General features: G+C 41.3%; 2 protein-coding genes across 3 annotated transcripts in view; one reads left to right on the forward strand and one right to left on the reverse strand.

Annotated features, from left to right (window-relative positions):
- Positions 1 to 10,177, forward strand: part of TP53I11 (tumor protein p53 inducible protein 11) — a 54,807-nt gene extending 44,630 nt beyond the window's left edge. For both annotated transcript variants that reach the window (XM_072422158.1, XM_072422159.1), the window contains exons 5-7: positions 6,660 to 6,756; positions 7,682 to 7,783; positions 9,300 to 10,177. In XM_072422158.1, coding sequence (XP_072278259.1) covers positions 6,660 to 6,756; positions 7,682 to 7,783; positions 9,300 to 9,433 — 333 coding nt within the window. In that variant the 3' untranslated portion in view covers positions 9,434 to 10,177. The remainder of the gene's footprint in view (positions 1 to 6,659; positions 6,757 to 7,681; positions 7,784 to 9,299) is intronic.
- A 4,626-nt stretch (positions 10,178 to 14,803) lies between these two features.
- Positions 14,804 to 21,152, reverse strand: part of TSPAN18 (tetraspanin 18) — a 99,942-nt gene continuing 93,593 nt past the window's right edge. Inside the window, exons 8-10 of the mRNA XM_072422160.1 lie at positions 20,967 to 21,137; positions 20,123 to 20,206; positions 14,804 to 19,282 (exon numbers count right to left, since the gene is read on the reverse strand). Coding sequence (XP_072278261.1) covers positions 19,235 to 19,282; positions 20,123 to 20,206; positions 20,967 to 21,137 — 303 coding nt within the window. The 3' untranslated portion in view covers positions 14,804 to 19,234. The remainder of the gene's footprint in view (positions 19,283 to 20,122; positions 20,207 to 20,966; positions 21,138 to 21,152) is intronic.

The raw sequence follows: 21,152 nt of genomic DNA on the forward strand, positions 1-21,152 counted from the left end.
ATACTATGCAATCAGTGTTCAAAGTATCAAAAGGTTCTAAGATTGTGAAGATATGTAGTAATATCCCTAAAAGGACCAATGTTTCAAGAACATCCCCACCACGTTTTGTGGGCTACTGACTCGCTTCTTCAGGGTAAATGTCAGATAGACACATTGACGTTCATATAACCTTAGTGTTAGGGAGTTGTAGTAAATATTATCTTTTTTATCATTATGAGCTACTATCTCGCCATGTCGCCAATGTCATATATATGAATGGGTATCCTTTAAATATCCGGAAACAAAGTCAGGTCTCAGGTGTCCCAGAGCCTTTATTCTTTTATTTATTTATTTTTTTCACTCTTTTCTTAACCACAAATCATTGATAATATCTCTATTGAATTTGTGTACCTAAACATTTTTTGCAGGGGATAATTTGTACCCCACGGTCAACCTTTCTTCTCCTAGCTAATCCCAGTTTGGTAATTTGGCAGCTAACCCCCTTTAAATACCTTGAACATTATCAGCTGACCTACTTTAAACCTAATTTTTTTTTTTTTGCCGTCTTACCATACCAAGCTCAATATTCAGACTTTAAATATTCTCCCAAATGCTTGTGAGGTTCTTGTAGATAGGAGAATTCTGTGAGCATATATTGTGTCCCACTCTCCCGCTGCTCAGCATCTTGTAGTTTGCGATGTTCCTTTGATATTGGTATTTTCTTTCCTCTCTTTAATTTCGCTCAGAAGCAGTTTACTTTTTTTTCCAAGATACGTGCTTTTTACAGCTTTGCAAATTCTTAAAAAAAAGTGCCGGTGGATCTTTGGACTAATGACCGCCGGCTCCTGCTGCACATAAAACTTGGGGGGGTTAGCACTCTTTGTGAATTTTAAGATACAGCAAGTTCCGGCCAGCACCTCGCACCACCACCGCTTTCCCCTGCTTTGTGTGTGAATGGCGGTTTTGCTGTCCAGCTGCGTATTTGTGCTATGGAATGCGTGTCGGTCTTTGTTGGTTTGATAAAGTCAGATGATGTATGTTGCAGCCACCAAGTTCCAAATTGTTAATTTTTTTTTTTTGCAAAATATTAAATTGTACACCATTGTAAAGGTTTTCAAAGCCAGTTTCACATTATATCTGAATGATAAGAATGCTTTTATCTCTTTTCTTTAGAAGAAGCTTGGGTTTGATTATAGCCATTCCAAAGTGGGGAGGGGAATTACTGTATGGCTATGAATTTGGGCACATTTTTGCAGCAGTGATAATCGGGATGCTGATTGCATGAAATAAAGCAATGGGTATCATTACCCAAAAGGTTACATTTCCATTTCCGTGGAGGGGGGGTCTTTCGTTCCTAGTTCCTACCCTTAAACCCCTATCCCTGACTGGACCCTTAAGCAGAAGGTATTCAATTAAAAATCTAACACTATAACCCCTTGCCAACTTGTGGTCAAGAGCTGCATGGGTAGCCAAATCCAAACACATGGCAAATTGCCCCCTGGGTCAAGCCTTTGTGTTTGTAGCAATGTGCGGTTCCATGAACTCTGCAAACCTAACCATGCAAACGCTTGCCCAAAATGGTTCCCAACCACTCCAAAATAGGTAAATTGCAGCAGTTGGGAGTATGGTTGAGCATGCTGTACAAAGGGGTTAACCTTCCAGCTAAGTGTTCAGGTGTTCTCCCTAAGTATTTTTTTTAGCTGAGTGGGAAGAAGCTGTAGGTGGGTATCAGCCCCTGTATTGTGACCCAACTCTTTAGAACCCCCCCCCCCAAAAAAAATGTATGGAATACTGAAAATTGCTGGGTGATACATCCATCTAAAAGGGGCAGGGGGAACGCTGAACTGCCTAACCTTAACCCTGTTGGTAGCACAGTTTATTGGACTTTTGATGGAACACCAGACATTATTATAAAGCAGTAATCAGCATTGTAGCCTTTAGGCATCCACTGTGTGCTTTCATCAATACAATACAGGCCATGGTACCAAACCTGGCATTTATGGCCCAGGCCTTACCCATTTTGGGAAAATTTATGGTTCCAAAACCACCATCATAGTACCAAGGGAACTTCATATATTGCTACCGATTCTTGGGACCTCCAGGCGCTCTTGGACGTTTATTTTATATTGGAAAGCACAGATAATCCTAACCTTTGTAAGACATAAAATATCTTGGATTATGTTACAAGGAAAACTTGAGAGATCAACAATCCCTATTTTAAGAGGCGTTGGAACCTGTGGATTGAAGCGATTCCAAACAATCTCTAGGCCAGGAATATGGGAGGAAAAATGATAGAAATGGCTCTTTACAAAAGATGCAAAATCATTATCATTTTTATTCCCTTCTTCTTTTTCTCCTCCCCCCCTTTTTTTCCCCCTTCCTCTAGGGCAGGTTCACACTTTCCTAAGTGCAACCATTGGATTATTGTATCAAGCAGTCTCACCTGCATTTTCCCATAGAGAATGAATAGGGGTAATTGTTGATCGCCCTTCATCTACTTTAGTCCTCTCTGCAATGTTTTGACACACCCCTATTGAGTCAGAGCTATTTTGTCCAATCAGAAGGAAGCAAGGGGGTATGTCGGACCTCAGCAGAGAGGCCACTGCACCCATACAGAGCTCAAGGGTATTTATTTACAGCATGCCTGTAGGGGGCAGGCTTTACTACCCAAGCTCTAAAGAAAACTAACTTTACATCCCAGCTACATCAAGATAAAAAGATGTGCAACCAGCTGTTTTAAAACTAAAAGTTCAGTTGAGCCTTAGAGTAAACAGCACAACAAAATATTTCCTCTTTCCAGATCCACGTTCTTGTTCCATGTAAAAGGAGGAATACAAAAGCCATTGGATTGGCCTGACAGCCAGCTGACTGCAGGAAAGAGATCAGCGGTGACAGCCCCCGTGTTTTATCTCATGATGGTTTCCTATAATTTATTTCCCTGCAGAATACAGTAAATGAGATGATTATTTGTGAATTTTTCCATCAGTAATGACATTAGCAAATAAGTGATCTCCACGGCTCAGTGCAGTTCATTTGTGTGATGGCTGATTATACCCGCAATCTCTGTGCACATCATGATGTCAGATCAAATTTTCCTATTATTCCACGAGCCTTGTGATCTATGCAGCCAGATAGCAGAGCCAGGTCAGTGACCAATGTTCTTAAGGTCAGCTATACATACTATGCGGCTTGGTCACTGACCCGCTCCCAGTCCACTGATGAGGTCATCACTCTCTTCTCAGCAGACTCCCGATGTTTGATTGGCTGCTTGATCCTGATTTTTCCTATTCCAATTTGCTGTGCACAGATCAGATTTCTCTGGAGGTGTGATATTGTGATACGATTTCCCTCTGTATTGTATGAGAGGTAATCCACCCGCCCCCCTATGCAATGTGTGTGATGCCACCTCCCTCCCCCCCATGCAATGTGTGTGATGCCACCTACTTTTTTTTCTTTTATATCCACATTATTATCATGCAGATAGAAGCAACAAAACAAGTCCAGGCATGTAGCTCTACCATAAACCTCCTTCTTTTAAGAATTCCATCCCAATTAGGACATTTATGGGGCATTTGCACAGATCTTGGATGCACTGTTTGACTCTAAGAGACATTCAGACTTCACTGGCTGCATGATTGTTGCTGGTCAATAGGCAATGATGAGGATATTGGCTATACCATGGCATACCGTCTCCTGCAGCTTTTACACTGTTGCTATTTCTCTCCTTGCATTTCCCCCATTATCATCTTTCCCGATGAACTTCTAAAACGCTAATCATGGATGGTATTAAATTCTAGATATCTGCGTTGAGTAGAACATTAAGGTGGGGCGATCTGGGACACATTTCTTTGTAGTAATCTATTGGTAATTGTTTTCATCACGCTGATAATGATACGTTTTCACAGGCTCCCCGTGGCTCACAATCTGCAGATTTTATCTTGTAAGAGAAGACCATTTGCAATCTACATTTAATGCGCAACTCGGCTCCAGACTGTCAATCACTGCGCCGTTGTTATGGAAACTCATCCCGCACCTCCGCCACGCGCAAACAAAATTGATTTTTTTTTACCCCTTTTAACTTTTCTTTTTTTTTTTCCTCAAACCTCAGGAACTGGACATGTTAACGCGGTGTGTAGATGTCATTTGAATTGAAGAGATTTATATAGTTTTTTCATGGAAAAAAGGAATGAAAAGGTTTATTTTAATGATGTTCGCAATCATTTTTCTTGCAATTGTTTGAAGGGATTTGCAGCAAGCAACAAATTGCTAGAAAACTCATTTAAAGCAAAAACTGTGATACACTTTTTAAATTGCTGCTTCTGCTGATTTTTCATTTTCCTCTTCAAAGCATGTCGATGTAAATGCGGTCTGATATTAAAGTAGCTCAGGGTGGTGTATGAAGCAGATTTGTAGATTCAGTGCAGACCCCTCTTGGTGACGGAACAACCCTGGTAGCAAACCCGTTCAGTGCAGATTCCCCCACTAGTGGCACCCCTCTCTCACAGAAAAAAAAATATTCCCCCCTGCCTGTGAGAGAATTCCTCAGTGGAGATCCCCCTCTTTACCCAGTGGCATCTGATTGAGGTGCAGACCCCCCAGTGCAGACCCCCATGACACTTCCTCAATGCAGACCACCCCACACTGCACTATTTACCTTCCCCTCTTCCCTTGCAGGGCATTAATATCTTCTTATTTTTTTTTCTTTCTGTACACATTTTGAGCTATCTTGATTGGCTGAGATGATGAAACTCACACAGCGGCATGTGGGAGTTCATTAATTCCTGGCACCTGCAGAAGAGAGAAGCTGGGATTACGGGGACTTCTGGCAACCAAAGCTAATACTGCACATATAGCTGCATAATGCTGTAGCAATCATGCAGGTAGGTGGGATTATTGCAGGTGGGGCATCGCCTGTCCCTTCCTGCAATAATGACCCGTCTGATTGTGGGTTCTGAAAAGTAGAACTTTAGTTCTGCTTTAATGGGATGGTACAATAGGCTGAGCCTTGTATACAGCACCAATTGCAGGGTGAGTTGCTTTAGGGGCCACTTCTACGTATCAGCCCATCATGGTATCCCATAGACATGGAGGGCCCTATAGTTCCTTAAACAGAGGCTTAGTCAATCATGACTTCTTGTATATAACAGAAGAAATCTGTGATTTTGACAGGTCACAGGTAACACAGAGGTATCTTTCTATAGTAATACTGGTTGCAGGTTTTGGTAAATACAGATTTTTTGTACATGAATATAGATTTTTGTGGGAAAAATAAGACATCCCCTGAAAATAAGCCCTAATGAGATTTTCAGAGGTAAAATAAATATAAGACACTGTCTTATTTTCGGGGAAACACGGTATACACACAAAGTACACCTATGATGGAGGCAAATAAAAAAAAAAAAAAGCTATGCTTCCAGGTGCAGGGGTGTACAAATATATTGTGCAATAGCTTCTGGGAAAAAAAAGCTAAAACCAACTTATGAAAATGAGCAAGGAAGTTCAGAATTTTATTTTTCCACCACTATCCTCCAATGAACCTCCACCCTTCCCAAAGTCTGAAGTGTTGAGCAGTTGACCATTTTGCCTTTGGTACAAGCATCAATTGCTGATCAGGCCCTTCCACAGTCGTGCATGCACCAAACTCTGTGCCAAACATCCTTGTAGCAAAACAACCAAATACTAGTGTGCATCCTGTAATAATTAGTATTAATTGGAACTGTGGACAAATATAAAGTGGGGGCTCCAAATGCATAGCTTTCCAGCTCCTTTCATCCTTGCCATTCTGTAGTTTGGGGCCCTGGAGAAGAGAGGGGCCCTTGGCAATTTCGCCATAAACTAATAACATTTCTGTGCACATCGAGGGCACTGCTTCTAGAGTTAAATAGTTGGAATGGCAAAGGCGTGCAACTTGTTCTGTTTGTGCCAACCTTCTGATCACACAAGTACACCAACCCTAAAGGCTCCGTTTTTGTAACCAAAACAAAAACCATTTTTGTTTTTGTAACTATTAACAAAAAATGTGGGTGGAAATAACAGTTCTACGTGAAGCGATCTGCCACATCTATACACAGCAAGAATGCAAGCATAACATCACATCGGAATCCTTTTGATAATGGCAGTTAAGTTGCCTATTTCAGTTTTAGGTTAGGACGAACGTGTCAAGCAGCCCCCATGTTTCTCTAACAGTGCAGAAATAAATTACCTGACATTTGGAATCCATTAGTAGAGACGATGCAACACCTAATCGTTGGATAGTTGAGTTTGGAATAGAGGTATAAGCAGAGAGAGACATTAGGGAGAAATGGACGTTTTTTGAAATGTATAAACAAATTCCATAAATGCCGTAAAACACAGCATGGGTAGAATTCCTTGCGCTCCAGAGATTTTTGTAAGTTTGTAGCAAGGTGAGAGGCTGCAGCAGCGGATGATTGATTTCTAGACATTTCTGACCACAGCCAAGAGATGCCCAGGCATCGGGATGACTGTGTCCTCTATGAGTGGGAGCATTGGTTCTGATAGGTGATGGTGGCTTTCTTTCTTCTGGAGGGTAAAGGTCATAAAGTCATTTTCAGGGGGAGTACTGTGATCACTATAAGTGGTAATGAATATCTGGAAGTGCATGCATAAACCCTAAACTTTTTTTATATGATGTGATTCTTTATAATTGGTTTCTTTTGCAGGCTCTCGCATTTCCAGACCAGATGTATGAAGCCGTCTTTGACAAAGGCACAGTGAGCAGCAAAACTTCCACTCGCCTCTATGGAGGGGCCTTGTTCAGTAAGTGTTGCTTATGATTACCCTCTAAGACCTCTTATACATGCCAGCTAAAACCATGGGGTAAGCCATTCACGGGCTCATGGCAAACTGCTGCTGTGTGCTCATGGGTGGCAAACTGCATTACAGGTCAATACATTTGCATGCATTTGTGGTGGTGGTGCAGTTCTTGCTCCAAAGAAGGGAAAGCAACTGTATGGCCAGAAGGAACATTTCACTTCCAGGGACCAGGTTATCAGCCAGTTGCAACCACAATGCACATGCGTGCACAAAATGATTCCTAACAAATCCTTTTTGGATGAATGAGAGTCCATTTGGGAGCAATGGCTGCATGTCTACAGCTAGCCCAAATAATGGGGTTCCCTATCTAGGCATAAACTGTTCATTGACAAAAAAATGCTCTAGCCGTCACCAGCTGTACAGACTGCCTTTGCTTCTATCAGCCACCAGGGGGTGCAGTCATGGACAGCCCAGATGTCAGACGACCTGACACCCTAGGAAGTGTCAATTCTCTGCCTGCTGCCAGAAGCTGACAGCTCTTCTTAGGAGGATCTGCAGATCCATGACAATTATATAATCTTTTTTTCATTTGGATAAATACATAAAAAGAGACCCTGTCACTATAATAGTCAAGGGCCAGTAAATTCATAGGTCCAGCTAGAGAATAAATTGTATTAGCTCTAATTTGTTCTGTTCCTTCAGAGCAAAAAGTGCTGAAATTGGCCTTTTTACTGATTGGATCAATGTATTTACTATCCAAGCTTATTTGATTCGAGAAATATTAGTTTATAATTGGTTTCTAATTGGTGGTTAGCATTTGTGCCGCACATTCTTATTGCTGCCCCCCTCCCCGGTGGCATTTTAATATGCCTTTTTGGTGTTCATTTAAGAAGTAATTATCTGATAAAATGTTAATAATGTTTTTCAGGCATCTCATTAATTTTATGGAATTCCATGTACACAGCAGAGAAGGTTATCATTCGGTGGACGCTACTCACAGAAGCTTGTTATTTCAGCATACAGCTGATTGGTGAGTTTCTTACAAAATGTCATATGGTACCTCTGAATTTTCGCCAGAAGATTACAATATGTGGCCCCCTTTAGTCCTGGTGTCATTTTGTTTCCAAGTGTTGGCTTTAACCCCAACCCTGAGGTTAATCCCCCACCCATTTATTTTTCATCATCCAATGAAAATATTGTTACTGGCCCCTGAGGAGCTTACACTGGAAAAGGAGATGCCTGTGGTAAGGTTTAAAGTATGGACTTTGCCTAGAAATATCGGACTCTGGACCAGTCACCAGTAGTGTGATCTTTTGCAGCTGAAGATTTCCCCATTACTGGCTTGCTATGCCTTGTTCATTCTCCCGGTGTGGTGGCAGCCATCTTGGTTGTGGCAGGTCTTTGCTTCCTCATGTCAGAGCTTCCAGCAAGGAGAACAGTGAGCAGCCAAGGGTTGACTTCACCAAATCCCTAAAACTCTGCCATAAGCAGCACTTCTTTAGATTAATATTATTAATATACAGCTATAGGGCTGTACAGAAGTACAAGCATAGGTGTGACCATGCACCTTACATACCATGAAGAAAGCCGTAATTTTTAGAAAGGAAATAAAGACATTTTCATGGTACTGCTCAGGCTCACATTTTGAGTTCAGGTCCACCTAATCTGGACGCTGAGCAGTACTATGCATGCAACCCAAAGATCAAAGAGGTGCATAGAATACTTGTTTGTCTAATAAAGATAATTGCAGGCATCATGTGGTCTCCACGCTTGGAAAGAACATTCACAAACAAGATTTTCTCTTGTTATTGTTGACCAGATAATCTAATCCACATGGCGGTGTTGTGTGATACCACATCTGTGTTAGTTTAACAAGCCGTGTTCACTGGTGATGTCACTTTTGTAGTATGTTAATCTAACTGATGGAAACATTATATTGATAGAGATCCATGAAGCCAACTAGGATAATAGAACAATTACCCCTTTCCTCCCACATGTTTTAACCCAGTGTTTCTCAGCCAGGGTTCCTCTAGGGGTGCCCAACAGGTGGATCGCCATCTACCGGTAGATTGCAAAGGAAATGCGAGTAGACGCGGACTTAGTCATTTTAAAAGTAGCTAGCCAAAAAAGTGTGGGCACCCCTGCTCTATAGAAGGGGGTCTATGAAGACCTGAAAGTTATTTCAAGGGCTGCTCTATCCCATCCTATCCTATGAATAAAAAAAATACTCCTATCTGCTGTCCAGGCCCTTTGATAGAACCATTTTCTGGTTTGGTACCCTTGGTACTGATGCCATCTTTTAATACTCCACAGACGACCCATTGGGACACAGGAAAATACAGCAGTCCTGTGCCCTTCCATGGACGCTCCATGGGGTTGAAGTGTCTCTTCCATGGTGCAGTTGGATACCACAATCTGGTCTCTGATAGCAGACCCTGGGAACATTGCTTTTATTTCACCCGGTATAGATTCAAATATTCTTGATAATGTTTCCCTTTTATGTCTCCTAACAATTGTTTTTTTTTCCCTTTTCCCCATTTGTGCAGTTACCACCGTAACAGTGATCGAGAGCGGCTCTTCCACCTTGGCCGCTGCCGTGCTTCTCAGCTGTTGCCTCTTTTTTGTCCTCGTCAGTGCTTACTTCTACTATCAAGTTGGCCGCAGGCCCAAGAAAATATGATCTTCCTTTTATTTCGAGGGGGGGCCATTGTGTTTCCTGCTTCCACCAAAAAAACTCTCGCCGACCCACCAGGGCGTTTGTAATGGTTTATATTCTGGAACACGGAACAAAAGAACTGTAAGCCTCCCTTCGGCCACCTTGGCCTTCACGCCTACACAAGATATCGTCAACGCTGTGCAACCCATTGCTTGGCTGTGTAGTTTAGATTGGACAGACAATTCCCGTTTGCCACGGCCAAAACGCAGCATGCACAGTACCCATCCTATGTTTTTAGCTGATCTGCTCGACCTTTATGTGACCTCCCCCTAACCCCGTAGATGCCAATTGGCTAGTTCGGCATGCTTCCACGTTTTTTGGGGTATTTATCCATCATTTTCCAAACTGGAAAATCCTTTTTTTTTTTTTTTTTTTTTTATTACCCTCCAGTATTTGTTCGTTAGTTTTTTTTAACCACAAAGTCAAAATATTGCTACCTTCAGATCTCTACTGCCGCTGTTCTTTGCGTCTGAATCTGAAAACCCGCTGGCTGTCAAAGCAGTGCCTTGTATCCCCCTCTGGCAGCCAAGGGGTTCAACATTTCAGAAGCAAAATAATGTCCCGGAGAGTAATTCTGAGCGGCGTCTTTGCAGCTTTCACTGATTGGATGAAATCACTGCCTTAACGCCTGTGGAATGCGTACGCAAAATCCAACACCATCATTGTAAGCTGCTGGCTCAATGCTGCCTCATCTGCTGAGTTTGGGGTACTACAAGGAAACACTTTGGCTACGGATGAGCTTATGTTTTTAGCACCGGTTCCCTTGAGAACCTTTTTGTTTTTTTTTGTTCCATTGGATGTTAGTGCTGCATATTCAGAATGGCATCAAAAAAGCGGAGGCCCGCTTCCTGTATCCTGAAAGAAAGTATTTCTACTCGGACCCGGGTGTCAGGATGTTATTGTGCAGTGCAGGAAATATGGAGAGGAAAACGGCTACACCGCTTATTCCCAAGAGACTTTACTGCTGCTCGCAAATGATTTATTGCAGTTTCCATATATTATTTTTTTTCATCTACACTCTGTTTACAATCAGCAAAGCACAAGTCTATTGGAGACTTAAAGTGTCACTTCACCTAGACAAATGTGATCCTTGGGGGCAGGCGGATAAATCATTAAATAATAATCATTAACCTGATTTGTTACATAATGTAGCCAAGGCTTTTGAAGCATTCTTTTCCGCATTGTTTGGGAGGTCTGCGTTGGCTTAGGCACGTGGAAGTAGTTTTTTTTTTTTTTTTTTTTTTTTTTTACAATTTCCCAAAGGGCCTTCAGGTTTACTAAGGTCAATTTGAGGGGAAGCCAATTAGCCCTGTAGTGCTATTTGTTGGCCAAATTGACCAAATATATTCCAGGTACGTCATAACAAAAGGTTAAAGTTAATTTTCTATCTAAAGCAGTTANNNATTGTTTGGGAGGTCTGCGTTGGCTTAGGCACGTGGAAGTATTTTTTTTTTTTTTTTTTTTTTTTTTAATAAGCCTGGACAAAGACTTTACAGGTCCATCACACCATGGTGCACATGGCATTCAAGCCCTGTAGTGCTATTTGTTGGCCAAATTGACCAAATATATTCCAGGTACGTCATAACAAAAGGTTAAAGTTAATTTTCTATCTAAAGCAGTTAAAGCCAGGGGAAAGAAGCCAATCCACTACCATTAAGAAGGATGGAGGAGGAGACCTCTGCACTGCTTAAACACTTCCATTTTGTTCTACTCAAGCTATGACCAATTCAAAAATGCAACAAATGCACAATTTTTCTGCACCTGGAAAATATTTGGCTCATTTAAACCTAATAGGGATTTAGGGTAGCCCAATCATTTTGTGTGTGGCATTGGGTGAGTCCAGTATAGGCTTTTGGAACTTTGTAGGTTGATCTGTGATTCTTCTTGGGCATGCAACAATTAAATACGCCCCAGTGAGAGCATGCACTGTGGTGTGAATGAGCCCCAATTTGCAGGCATAGTGCCAACGTCACATGTCTGATTTGTGTTCTAGCACCCCACACACATACCAATCAAATCTTCAATGGCACATTTTCTTTTTGGTGCTACCACAATAGCTCATTCAAAATACAGATGCCCCCCTTATAAATGAAAAGAGGATTCCCCAAATGGCATTGCATTTGTCATGTTGGCCACCATGGTTTTACACTTCCTGCTACATAGAAACTAAGAACCTATTGAGATGATTTTTATGCGGTTTCAGCTTGCAGTACTACATTTGGCACCACAAGGTGGCGTTATAGAGTCAAAGGGCAGTCCCATCGGAACTGGTAGTTTTCAATTTGGGTAAATGCTAAAAATTTAAAGGGAATCTGCATATTTTAAACATTTGGAGATTAAAGATTGGCATTGGAGCTCACAACAAGCTCCTTTGAACGAGTTTAATTTTCCTACTAAGGTTTGATTTTCCTTGAAGCTCCACCCATGGCCACGCTTACTGAATTTTGAGCATGCCTATTGGCCACTGAGGCTCATTCATTGGACAGTGGAACGTTCCATACCAGTTGGAACTAAATGAGAGAGGGGGCACAAATGCCATGTCAAGGTTTATGTACCCTCTGCTCATTGGCAGTGCTTTGATCTTTTTAGTTTTGAAATTGAATACAGGTTCACTTTAAATCACTAAATTTCTTGAAGATTTTCACCCTCAAATTAGCATCTTGGCCAGGACTCAACCTGGAAATGATGGTGTGAGCCCTTGCCACCGATGTCCCAATTTACATAAAAAGCCAGCAGGTGACTGCCCATAGGAAACTACCTATACTTGAAATCTTACTTGCTGTGCAGCAGATTTTTTGTATAAGTCACCTACAGACTACGGAGGATCGTATTAGTAGGATTTTAGTAAAGTTCCACATTTTTTGTGCACTCTTCCCATAATAGTAACTTCCTGTACCTAGACCTTTCTGCTCAGTTGTTCAAATTGAAATCTCACACCTGCCACCTGCTGGTGAAACCTGGTTTAGCATCACAGCTGTAATATGCAATGATCTGTATATAGAAACGCTAGAATTTCATTGTTCAGACTCCAACTGTAGGCAGCAACAAGATGGGGGGTCCTGATATTTACAAAGGGGATTTGTGAGGCTTGGGAACCTCCCCACACATAGAGTAGCCAGTATTTTAGAATATCCAGGAGGGGATTTTCTAAAATAGAAACTTATATTAGGGACTAATAACTTCATGAACGTCATGGTTTATTACAAGACAGGTACACTTTAAACCTCCCCCCTCCCATCACGATATTGTGATTTTGTGAAGACTGTTGTATTTTTTTTCTTTGTGTTTTAAAACTTAATACCTCAGTATCTTCCATAATAAAATATGCATTCAGCAATGATGAATTTCTGAGTTGTTCTTATTGAGAATATTTTATTGCTACTTGCTTATTATTTTATTTTGTGCAATAGTTGTTTTCTTGGCAGTACTTTTGCACTGGTTGCCTTTCTGTGTGATGTGATTGGTTTACAGCAAGAGAGGGCATGCACAGAGTACAGGACACAGACCCAGCCACACCAGGTGAGGAGGTTTGGGTAATCTGGCTGCTGTGAATTACGTGGAGTGTGATTTGTACTTTTGACAAATATATGGTGTTTGCTAGAACAATGGTGGGTGTAGCCAACAGTGGACCCCTATTGCCAGAGGAGGGTCCAGGACCCTGGCACACTTTGCACATCCTCTGTGCTGAAATGCATTGTCAGATCATTTTTGGGGGTCACTTTCTGATTGGAATTGCTCCTTTACCTTTAATGGTGGGTAGGGATGAGCGAGAATGACTCTGACATTCCCTCGAACTTCCGATGGGTTTCTGAGGGATTGCGCACAGGATTCCCACGGCTGCATTCATGAATGCAGCTGCAGTACTTCTCCTGCAATGATTTCCTCAATCCTCTGGTCCGCAAAATTTCCCGGACTCATCATAAGATCGAGGAAATCACAACAGGAGGAGTAGCGCGGCTGCATTTATGAATTGCCCTCATTTAACCTCTAGTGCCTGGGTATTGCGCACAGGAGGATTCCCACGGCTGCATTTATAAATGCACCTGCGGTACTCCTCTTGTCAGTGTGAGTCCCGCGGCTGTGCTCAATGAATGCAGCCATGGGAATCATCACAGGATGATTCCTACAGCTGCATTCACTCATGATGAGCACAGCCTCGGGACTCTCTGTTCTTGGATAGAAAATCTCTATCCAAGAACACATAATACAGGGCTGCAAGAGCAATCAGGCTCCGCTCCCGATTGCCTTTGCAGGTCCCAAAAAATTTGATCTCGGCGGCCGAATTTACACAGGACGTTCTCACTTACATGTTCGATCAGCGAGAACGGCCCAATACGCCGCCAAATTATATTTGTTCTCATTGACCAATAAGTATAATCGATTTCCCATATTCTATGTGTGCAGTGTGTTCCCCTATGAATTATTCTGTTGTGTAACCTTAAAAGAACTTAATGGTTGGTAAATGGTTTTAAGTGCTCCCCTGGTGCTCAGAAGTGGTATTGCACTTGTGATTAAACTGATTAATGCACTTTGCTTTAAAATCTTTTTCAAGACACACATAGATTTTAAACATTTCCTTTATGGCAACTGTCAGAGTAAAAGAAGGAAGCCGATTTACTAAAGGAGTCCCTTACTAGAGGATTTACTAAAGCATTTGCACATGATTGGGTATTCAAAGTTATTTTTTTTTATTTTTATGCGATTGGATAATTGAAATATTTCAACATTAGGTGATTTGATAACTCCTTTTGTAAACCGGCCTTATATTGCAGAATGAAAGTTCCCAAAGAAAGATAAAAGTTTTATACTTTTCTGTGTCCCCTGCCTCCCCTCCTTTGCAGCTCTGTCGAAACAATATGACACTTCCTTGAGTGTCAGATACCGGTGTCCCCCCGCTGTATGCTTTGGTTTCATCCTCACAGATGTCACACAGATGTGAGTTAGTATTGTAAGACCGAACCACAGCATATGGCGGGGGACACCAAATCTGGTACGAGTGCTGAATATTGAAAATATTCCCGGACCAGAGGGGAGGAACCAGGGAGGGAAAATAAAGGCATTCCTATGTTACGGTCTTCCGTCTCAATTTTCCTTCCTTCTCAAACAAGACACAAACTCCTAGAATGAATCCTTTCATTATTCATTCTTTTCATCTATATTGTAGGGGCCCCAAAAAGACAACTTTTTCATAAGATAACTGAATTAGACACCAAACCAGAAGGTTAATTCACTTTCACAATTTTTTAAATCTTTTATTTTGTTTTTTACACAAATACAGACATTTTTCTGTTAATTTTGATAGATAGCAAGTGGTATCAGAATGAAATATCTGTATTTTGTTTTTTACACAAATAAGAAGTGCTCAAATGTCCTGTTCACCTATTGCCAAAAAGAGAGAAAAAAAGTAGCAAGTCTTCACAGGACAATACAGCTTGAACTATTTCATATAAACAAACATTTACAGTTAGAAAATAAAAGTTTTCAGCCTTCAATTGTATCCAGTCTTCTGGTAAAGATGCAGCTCACATGGTGTCCTCTAGGTGGCGATGTAGGACAGGGTACTCTGCACATCCAAAGTATTGTGCCTGCTGGGGGCTGGATTATACACAAATATTCACAGTTATGGTACAGAGTTCAGGAATAAAAGCACAAAAGGCATCTTGTGGGTTGTTTTTTTTTTTCTCAGATGAGCTCTGTAAAAAGAAAGGAGGTTGCCTAGAAAATGTAAAGAATACATCCACTTTATTTAATATGGGGGATTCTCTTTGGAGCCCCAATGGAGGGATACTTTTTTTTTCCTAATCTCTTACCCTTAATATTTATGAACATGTGACCACCAGTATGTGTTTTTATTGGCTGGTTGTCTTCTGAGCATAATTAGCAAGGAGATGGTAAAATAGCCAATCGAGTAGCAATCCATTTATTATGGCCAGGGTAAATTTTAAGAGTTTTAGGGGTTACATTGTTTAGCATCACTTTTTAGGATTAGGTTCTAGGGGTCAAGTCAGATCTATTGCTGCAAGTTAAATGTAAGCATGCCAACAGTTTCCCCCCCTAAAAAAATGGCACCGTTTTTCTGGATACCCGATGTAAATGCATTCTGTTTGCCTTGGCATGCATTACCTAAATGAATGTGGTGTCTTAGTGCACCCATATATATTAAGTCATGCATGCTGTGATTTTTGCACAGTAATGCATTGATGTATGATGCACTGCAGTGGACTGGTAAGGTGTGTGGAGTGCTGGTAAGGTAAGGTGTAAGAACCCACACATTGATGTGTGTTGCAGTAAGGCATGCCATGCATTTGTGGGGGTGGGGGACAGTTTAGGTGTTTGCACTGCAAGGGCAAGTTTAATTTTCATTCCATGTAGAACTCCAGTGTTCAACCCAGAAATGTTGGCATCTCCTGTCTTGTGACCCAGCTCTTCAGTAAGCACCCAAAAACAGCCAAGTGGTTACTGAAACATGCTGGGTGGTGCACCCAGCTAAAAGGATCTGGGGGGGAACTCGCATATCATCCTTTAAAAAACAAAATCCTTAACAGTGGAGGTACTCTATAACTTGACTGAGCTTATCAATCTGTAATATCAACTTTCCTTAACAATTTTAATTGAATCCCATATTTAATTAGGTGGCATTTTACCCAGAAAGCTGAAGCAGTTCTAGCATGCAGTGCTACAGATCAACCATCAGGGGGTGCAATTATAATAAAGATTGTAACAGTTCTCGTGGAGCGCTGTACTACAACAGGTAGCACAATGAATCCAAAAATTTTAACAATCTGGATTCATTGAATCAAACATTGTAAAAATTATCTTTAGAGTGCAGTGTTACAGATCAACCAGCAGGTGGTGCAATGAATACAAAGATTGTAACAATCTAGATGCATTGGGTCTGATTAAAGCTGGAGAGGATACACTTTCACCAGTGAACCTGGGTGATCTAGCAAATCTGGATTGGATCTGGGCCAGGATGGAAAATATTTGCTAATAAATGGCAAATCATTTTTAAAATCTATTCCAGGTTCACTGATGAAAGTGTTTCTTCTCCACGATTGGAGAGCTTTAATAAATCAGGCTCATTGAGTCAAGCAAGGATTGTAAGAATTCTTTTAGAATTGAGTTCTACAGCTTGATGATCAGCAGGTGCTGAATGATGAATTCAAAAAATGTAACAATTCCCAGAGTGCAGTACTACGAATCAACCAGCAGGTGGCGTATTTAATACAAAGATTGAAACATAATTTAGTGCAAAGTTGGCCATAATGTAACAATAGGGAGAAGGCCGCCATAGGTTGTGTCAGATATAAAGTTAGGATAAATTAAATAAAATTGCACTTGTGCCTGTCGACTAATATCATTCACAAATGCATAAAATTACAATAGTAAAAAAAAAAAAAAAAAACTAAGTTACTCTCATATTTACAGCTCACATTTTTGACCTGACCGAACACGATAATAGCAAAATTTTGCTGACCTTATGGAACAAAGTTAGTCCTAAAGGGACAGTAGCATATTGTCTTGCCAATAGGTGGAGAGAAGGAAACATGAGGGGCAGTGTACAAAGACACTGGATGTAGCAGGGATGAGATAAAGAAAAGTTGGTACCAAAACAAATATACCCATTGGAAGATTTCTCCACCTTTCCTCTTCTGGTGCCAATCAAAGCTCTTGTTTACTAAGGCAGCTGGCAAGTGGTTCAACCAATCCTTTACAACCTACCCTAGCTATTATTCCTAGTGCAGAAGTTTCCCCAGAAATTTTTTCGAGGCAGGTGGTGGTCCCTGTATTGTGACCCAACCATTCAGTAAACACTCAAAAACAGCCAGGTGGTTACTGAAAAGTGCCAGGTGGTGCGCCCAGCTAAAAAAGTCTGGGGAGAACAGTGCTAGTAGTGGTAAGTGCCCACCCAACCCAAGCTTACCCTAGTGGCTAGAACTTATTCCCCTAATAAGAGTGTGCTCTTACTGAAAGCTAGGATTGGGTAAGTTCTTGGCCAACATTTATGCCCTATGCAAGTGGGCACCAAATTTTTTGACTACTTTTATTACGCATTGGAAATTCTAGAAATGATGGCAGCTGTCTGCGTTCGTCATAATACTGCCTAGAAGTGATTGGTTGCAATTGACTTTTTTAACCAATGGGCAAATGAGAGGTTGGGACAGTCTGGGTAGATGCCAACTAAACAACCCTTTTGGGGGTCAGTGGAATTACCCCTTCGATATTCATGTACAATGTGACACAGCTCTGAATATTATATCATCCCTCCCATCCTAATTTCTGAAATGGGGCAGGATGAATCACAGTTTTCTAAAGCATTTTTGAGGACCTGTTGCAAAGTATTTTAACTGGAGATCCTGCCAATGGCATTTCCTGATGTAGGCTGACAATGCTAGGCAGCTCATTCTGCCCTTAGTGCTCCATCAACTAATGAGTGGGCTGCCCAATGGCCAATCGAAAGAGCAAACATGGTAGGTGACAACATTGCTGATAATTGTGAGGCAGTAGCTCAGCGTTGTCAGGCAGCAACAGGAAGTAATGACAAATAGGGAAAAAATAGATTGTGGAGAACATAGAGAAGGGCTGGAACTCATTGTTCTCCCTCTCTTGTCCCGCTTACTATTGTCATCCAAGGGGGGAAATCTTTCACCATGGACACCTTGTTCTTGTACAGGCTCTTGAGGTGCCTATTAGGCACCACAGCCATGGGAGAGGCACCAAAATATTAGTAAAATCATGAACTGTCCCCCATCCTGTTCTGGCTCACTCTACATCCTGCTCTGTAATTTCTTTTTCAAAAGCTGAATTTAGAACTATTACCTGTGAAGAGACTCATCTGTATTGTACATTTGGTATTCAATGCTGGTGCAAGAACAAAGCCAAACTGCTCCAAGCAACCAATCAGATCACAGCTGGAATGTTCTATGAAAAGCAAAGCCAGCATCTGATTGGTTGCTTAGAGTTCCTATGTAGCTCCTCGTGGGAAAGGCTTAGTGTTGCACCCCCCCCCCCCCCCCAATGAAAGGGATTCTCTAATTTCCCCAAATATGTATATAGTTCCTTCTAATAGTAAAGGAATTCTTGTATTTTCAGGGTTTGCTGATTTAATTTATTCAGAATGAGACCCCTCTGGTTTTTTCCATTCCTCTTGCCAATGGGGGGGCAGTCCACACCTATCTATGTACAACTTGCCTATGTAGGTTGGGGCATTATAACATATTAACTTACTGGAGCAATTTGGCTTTTGCGCTACAATACAATCATTTCCTTAAAGCAAAAACAGTAAAATAAAAAAGAAATTAAAATCTATTGCGTTCTTAGACATAAAACAAAGGAACCGGCAAATTCTGTTGGGAAATGGAAATACACAGTGCGTGTCACTACCCTGAACTCTTCTCTCACGGTCCGGTGACGATGCTTAAGCCTGCAGACAGGGCACATTGGTCCAGTGTTGGCAGTTGGTGAGGTTTAGTTCCGATATATACAATTTTATTGGCCGTGTTGATCAGATGATGCTTACTATAGCTCCACAGGGGCGGTGACAACACAGGGCCACGCCCTCAAATCAGAGAGCAGAGGCTGGTAAATGGAGGAGGTCCTTTCTAAATTTTTAGGTGTTCACAGTAACACTGTCATGGTTGAAGGCCCCAATGCTAGTGCAAGGCTCTCCGGCAGTGAAAGCAAGATGGTGGTCTGGATGGAGCAGGGGGGTAGTGGGGCGACCCTCCCAGTTTGGCACTCAGTCCGTCTGCCGAAAAACTCCCTCTACTGGATGCCTCGAAACAAACACATAGCGAATATCATGGCGAAGAGCTGCAAATCAGAAAACAAATCTGGGTTTTAGAGGGAATTTGAATTTGTCAATTTTTTTTTCTTGTTTAGGGGCGTGTTGTAAATTGAAATTTTTAGTAGAAAGTTTGGTAAAGTCAATTGGAAATGAAAAAAGCATAAAAAAAACAAAAAGTTTTCTGTGCAGTAATCCATTTTAATACTTGTCACAGGGTGACTGGTCTCTTCTCCACCCCCTCCTGTAGTTCTCTACAGGCAGCTTCTAGTGGGTGAGCCTTTTAGGCCCCTCCCACAGCTCTGCACATTGACCATGAGCTCCCATTGACATGTACAATGGAATAAAGCCACTTGAGTAACATGGGAGGGGTTTTCAGAATTGCAAGAGCACCATGTGACCCTGGCAAAAACAGTAACACAGTCCCAGCTCTTCAAAAATTCTGTTTCTATGTACAGGTGAATTGAAATGTAAACTGTATGTGTATATATATTATATATATATATATATTATGCAAAAAAAAAAAATTATATATATATAATTTTTTTTTTTTGCATTGTATGAAGGGATGTTTTCCTCTAAGTCAATGTTACTTAATATAAAACTAGCTGAAATACAGGAAGGAAAATTATAAAAGGGAAAAGGTGCAGTTCTCAACAACCTCATCACACAACAAAAGTGCTAATTGCTTATTGATGTCCGTGCCTTACAGCATGCTGTTTTTGTTCAATAAGCTTATTGATATCATTTGACTTGCCAGCGCGCCGAAACGTTTGGCAAAGATTTAGGAGAAGCTGCAGTGCCACCTCGTGGGCACAAGAAGTCACTGCAGCTGTTTGACATTGTTTGAAGGTTACAAAAACTCTTACCTCCACAGCCAAGACACCGATGGCCAGCGCTCCAGCAATATATACGTAAGGCTCCAAGGAACTAAGTATAGTGGAGTAACATCCCTAATGGAGATCACAAAGGGTAGAGAAGTGTTACCATTCATACTACGTTTGTGGAAAAAGGCCTATGACCCTCATTTGCAGCCTGTCCCTATTAAGCTTATTGTTTCCCCAGGTTCCGTTATTTGCTTTCATATTTACAAAACATATTGACTGAATCCCCATATCCTTACCAGTGGTCCAATCATCACCTGGGCTTTTTTAAAGTGAACCATTCAAGTCTGGACTTATGTATGAATTTTAACCTTCATAATGTGTGAGTCAGGGGTGGAGTTTCCTAACACTTGATGGGGGGGGGGTCAATGACAGCTGGTTGAATGTCAAACAACCTATAAAGCTAGTGACATCTAGTGGCAAAAAGATAAAACTGCATCTATACCTCTGAAATAATTGTGAATATTGAAGCAAAAACCCAATTTTAATTTAAATGTTGCATACATGTAATACAATGTTCTGTAGGACTTCAGTTATTCTGAAGCCCTACAAAGGATTTCTAGTAATGCAATATCTTATCTTTACTTTGAAATTAGATGATTTTTGGAACAGAAAGCGATGTCAAACCAGCTTTTTTTAAATTAATTTTAGTAAAATTTATGCACAGCCTATCCATCCATTAGGAAAGTGACACAATAAGGTACATAGCACTGGATACATCACAGGATTATTATATATGGGGTCGGCTTTATGCTGTGCAGCCCAATAAATAGATTTTGTCAGTATTCATACAAGACAGGTGAACTTGATTAGAGAAGAGCGTCCTTACCTGTCTGTTCAGGTCAATACCCAACATGCATTCTGTCTTTCTGAGGATTTCCGCCTCTTTTCGCAGTACATTCCTCCTGCAGCAAGCTTCAGGCACTGCGTTGTGGGAATGAGCCTTAAAGTGCAAGGTGTCCCCAAAATCTTCAGGACCATTCACCCCACAGCATTCAAACTGTAAGAGAAATCA

The sequence above is a fragment of the Pyxicephalus adspersus genome, chromosome 9, assembly GCF_032062135.1.
Source record: "Pyxicephalus adspersus chromosome 9, UCB_Pads_2.0, whole genome shotgun sequence".
Lineage (NCBI taxonomy): Eukaryota > Metazoa > Chordata > Amphibia > Anura > Pyxicephalidae > Pyxicephalus > Pyxicephalus adspersus.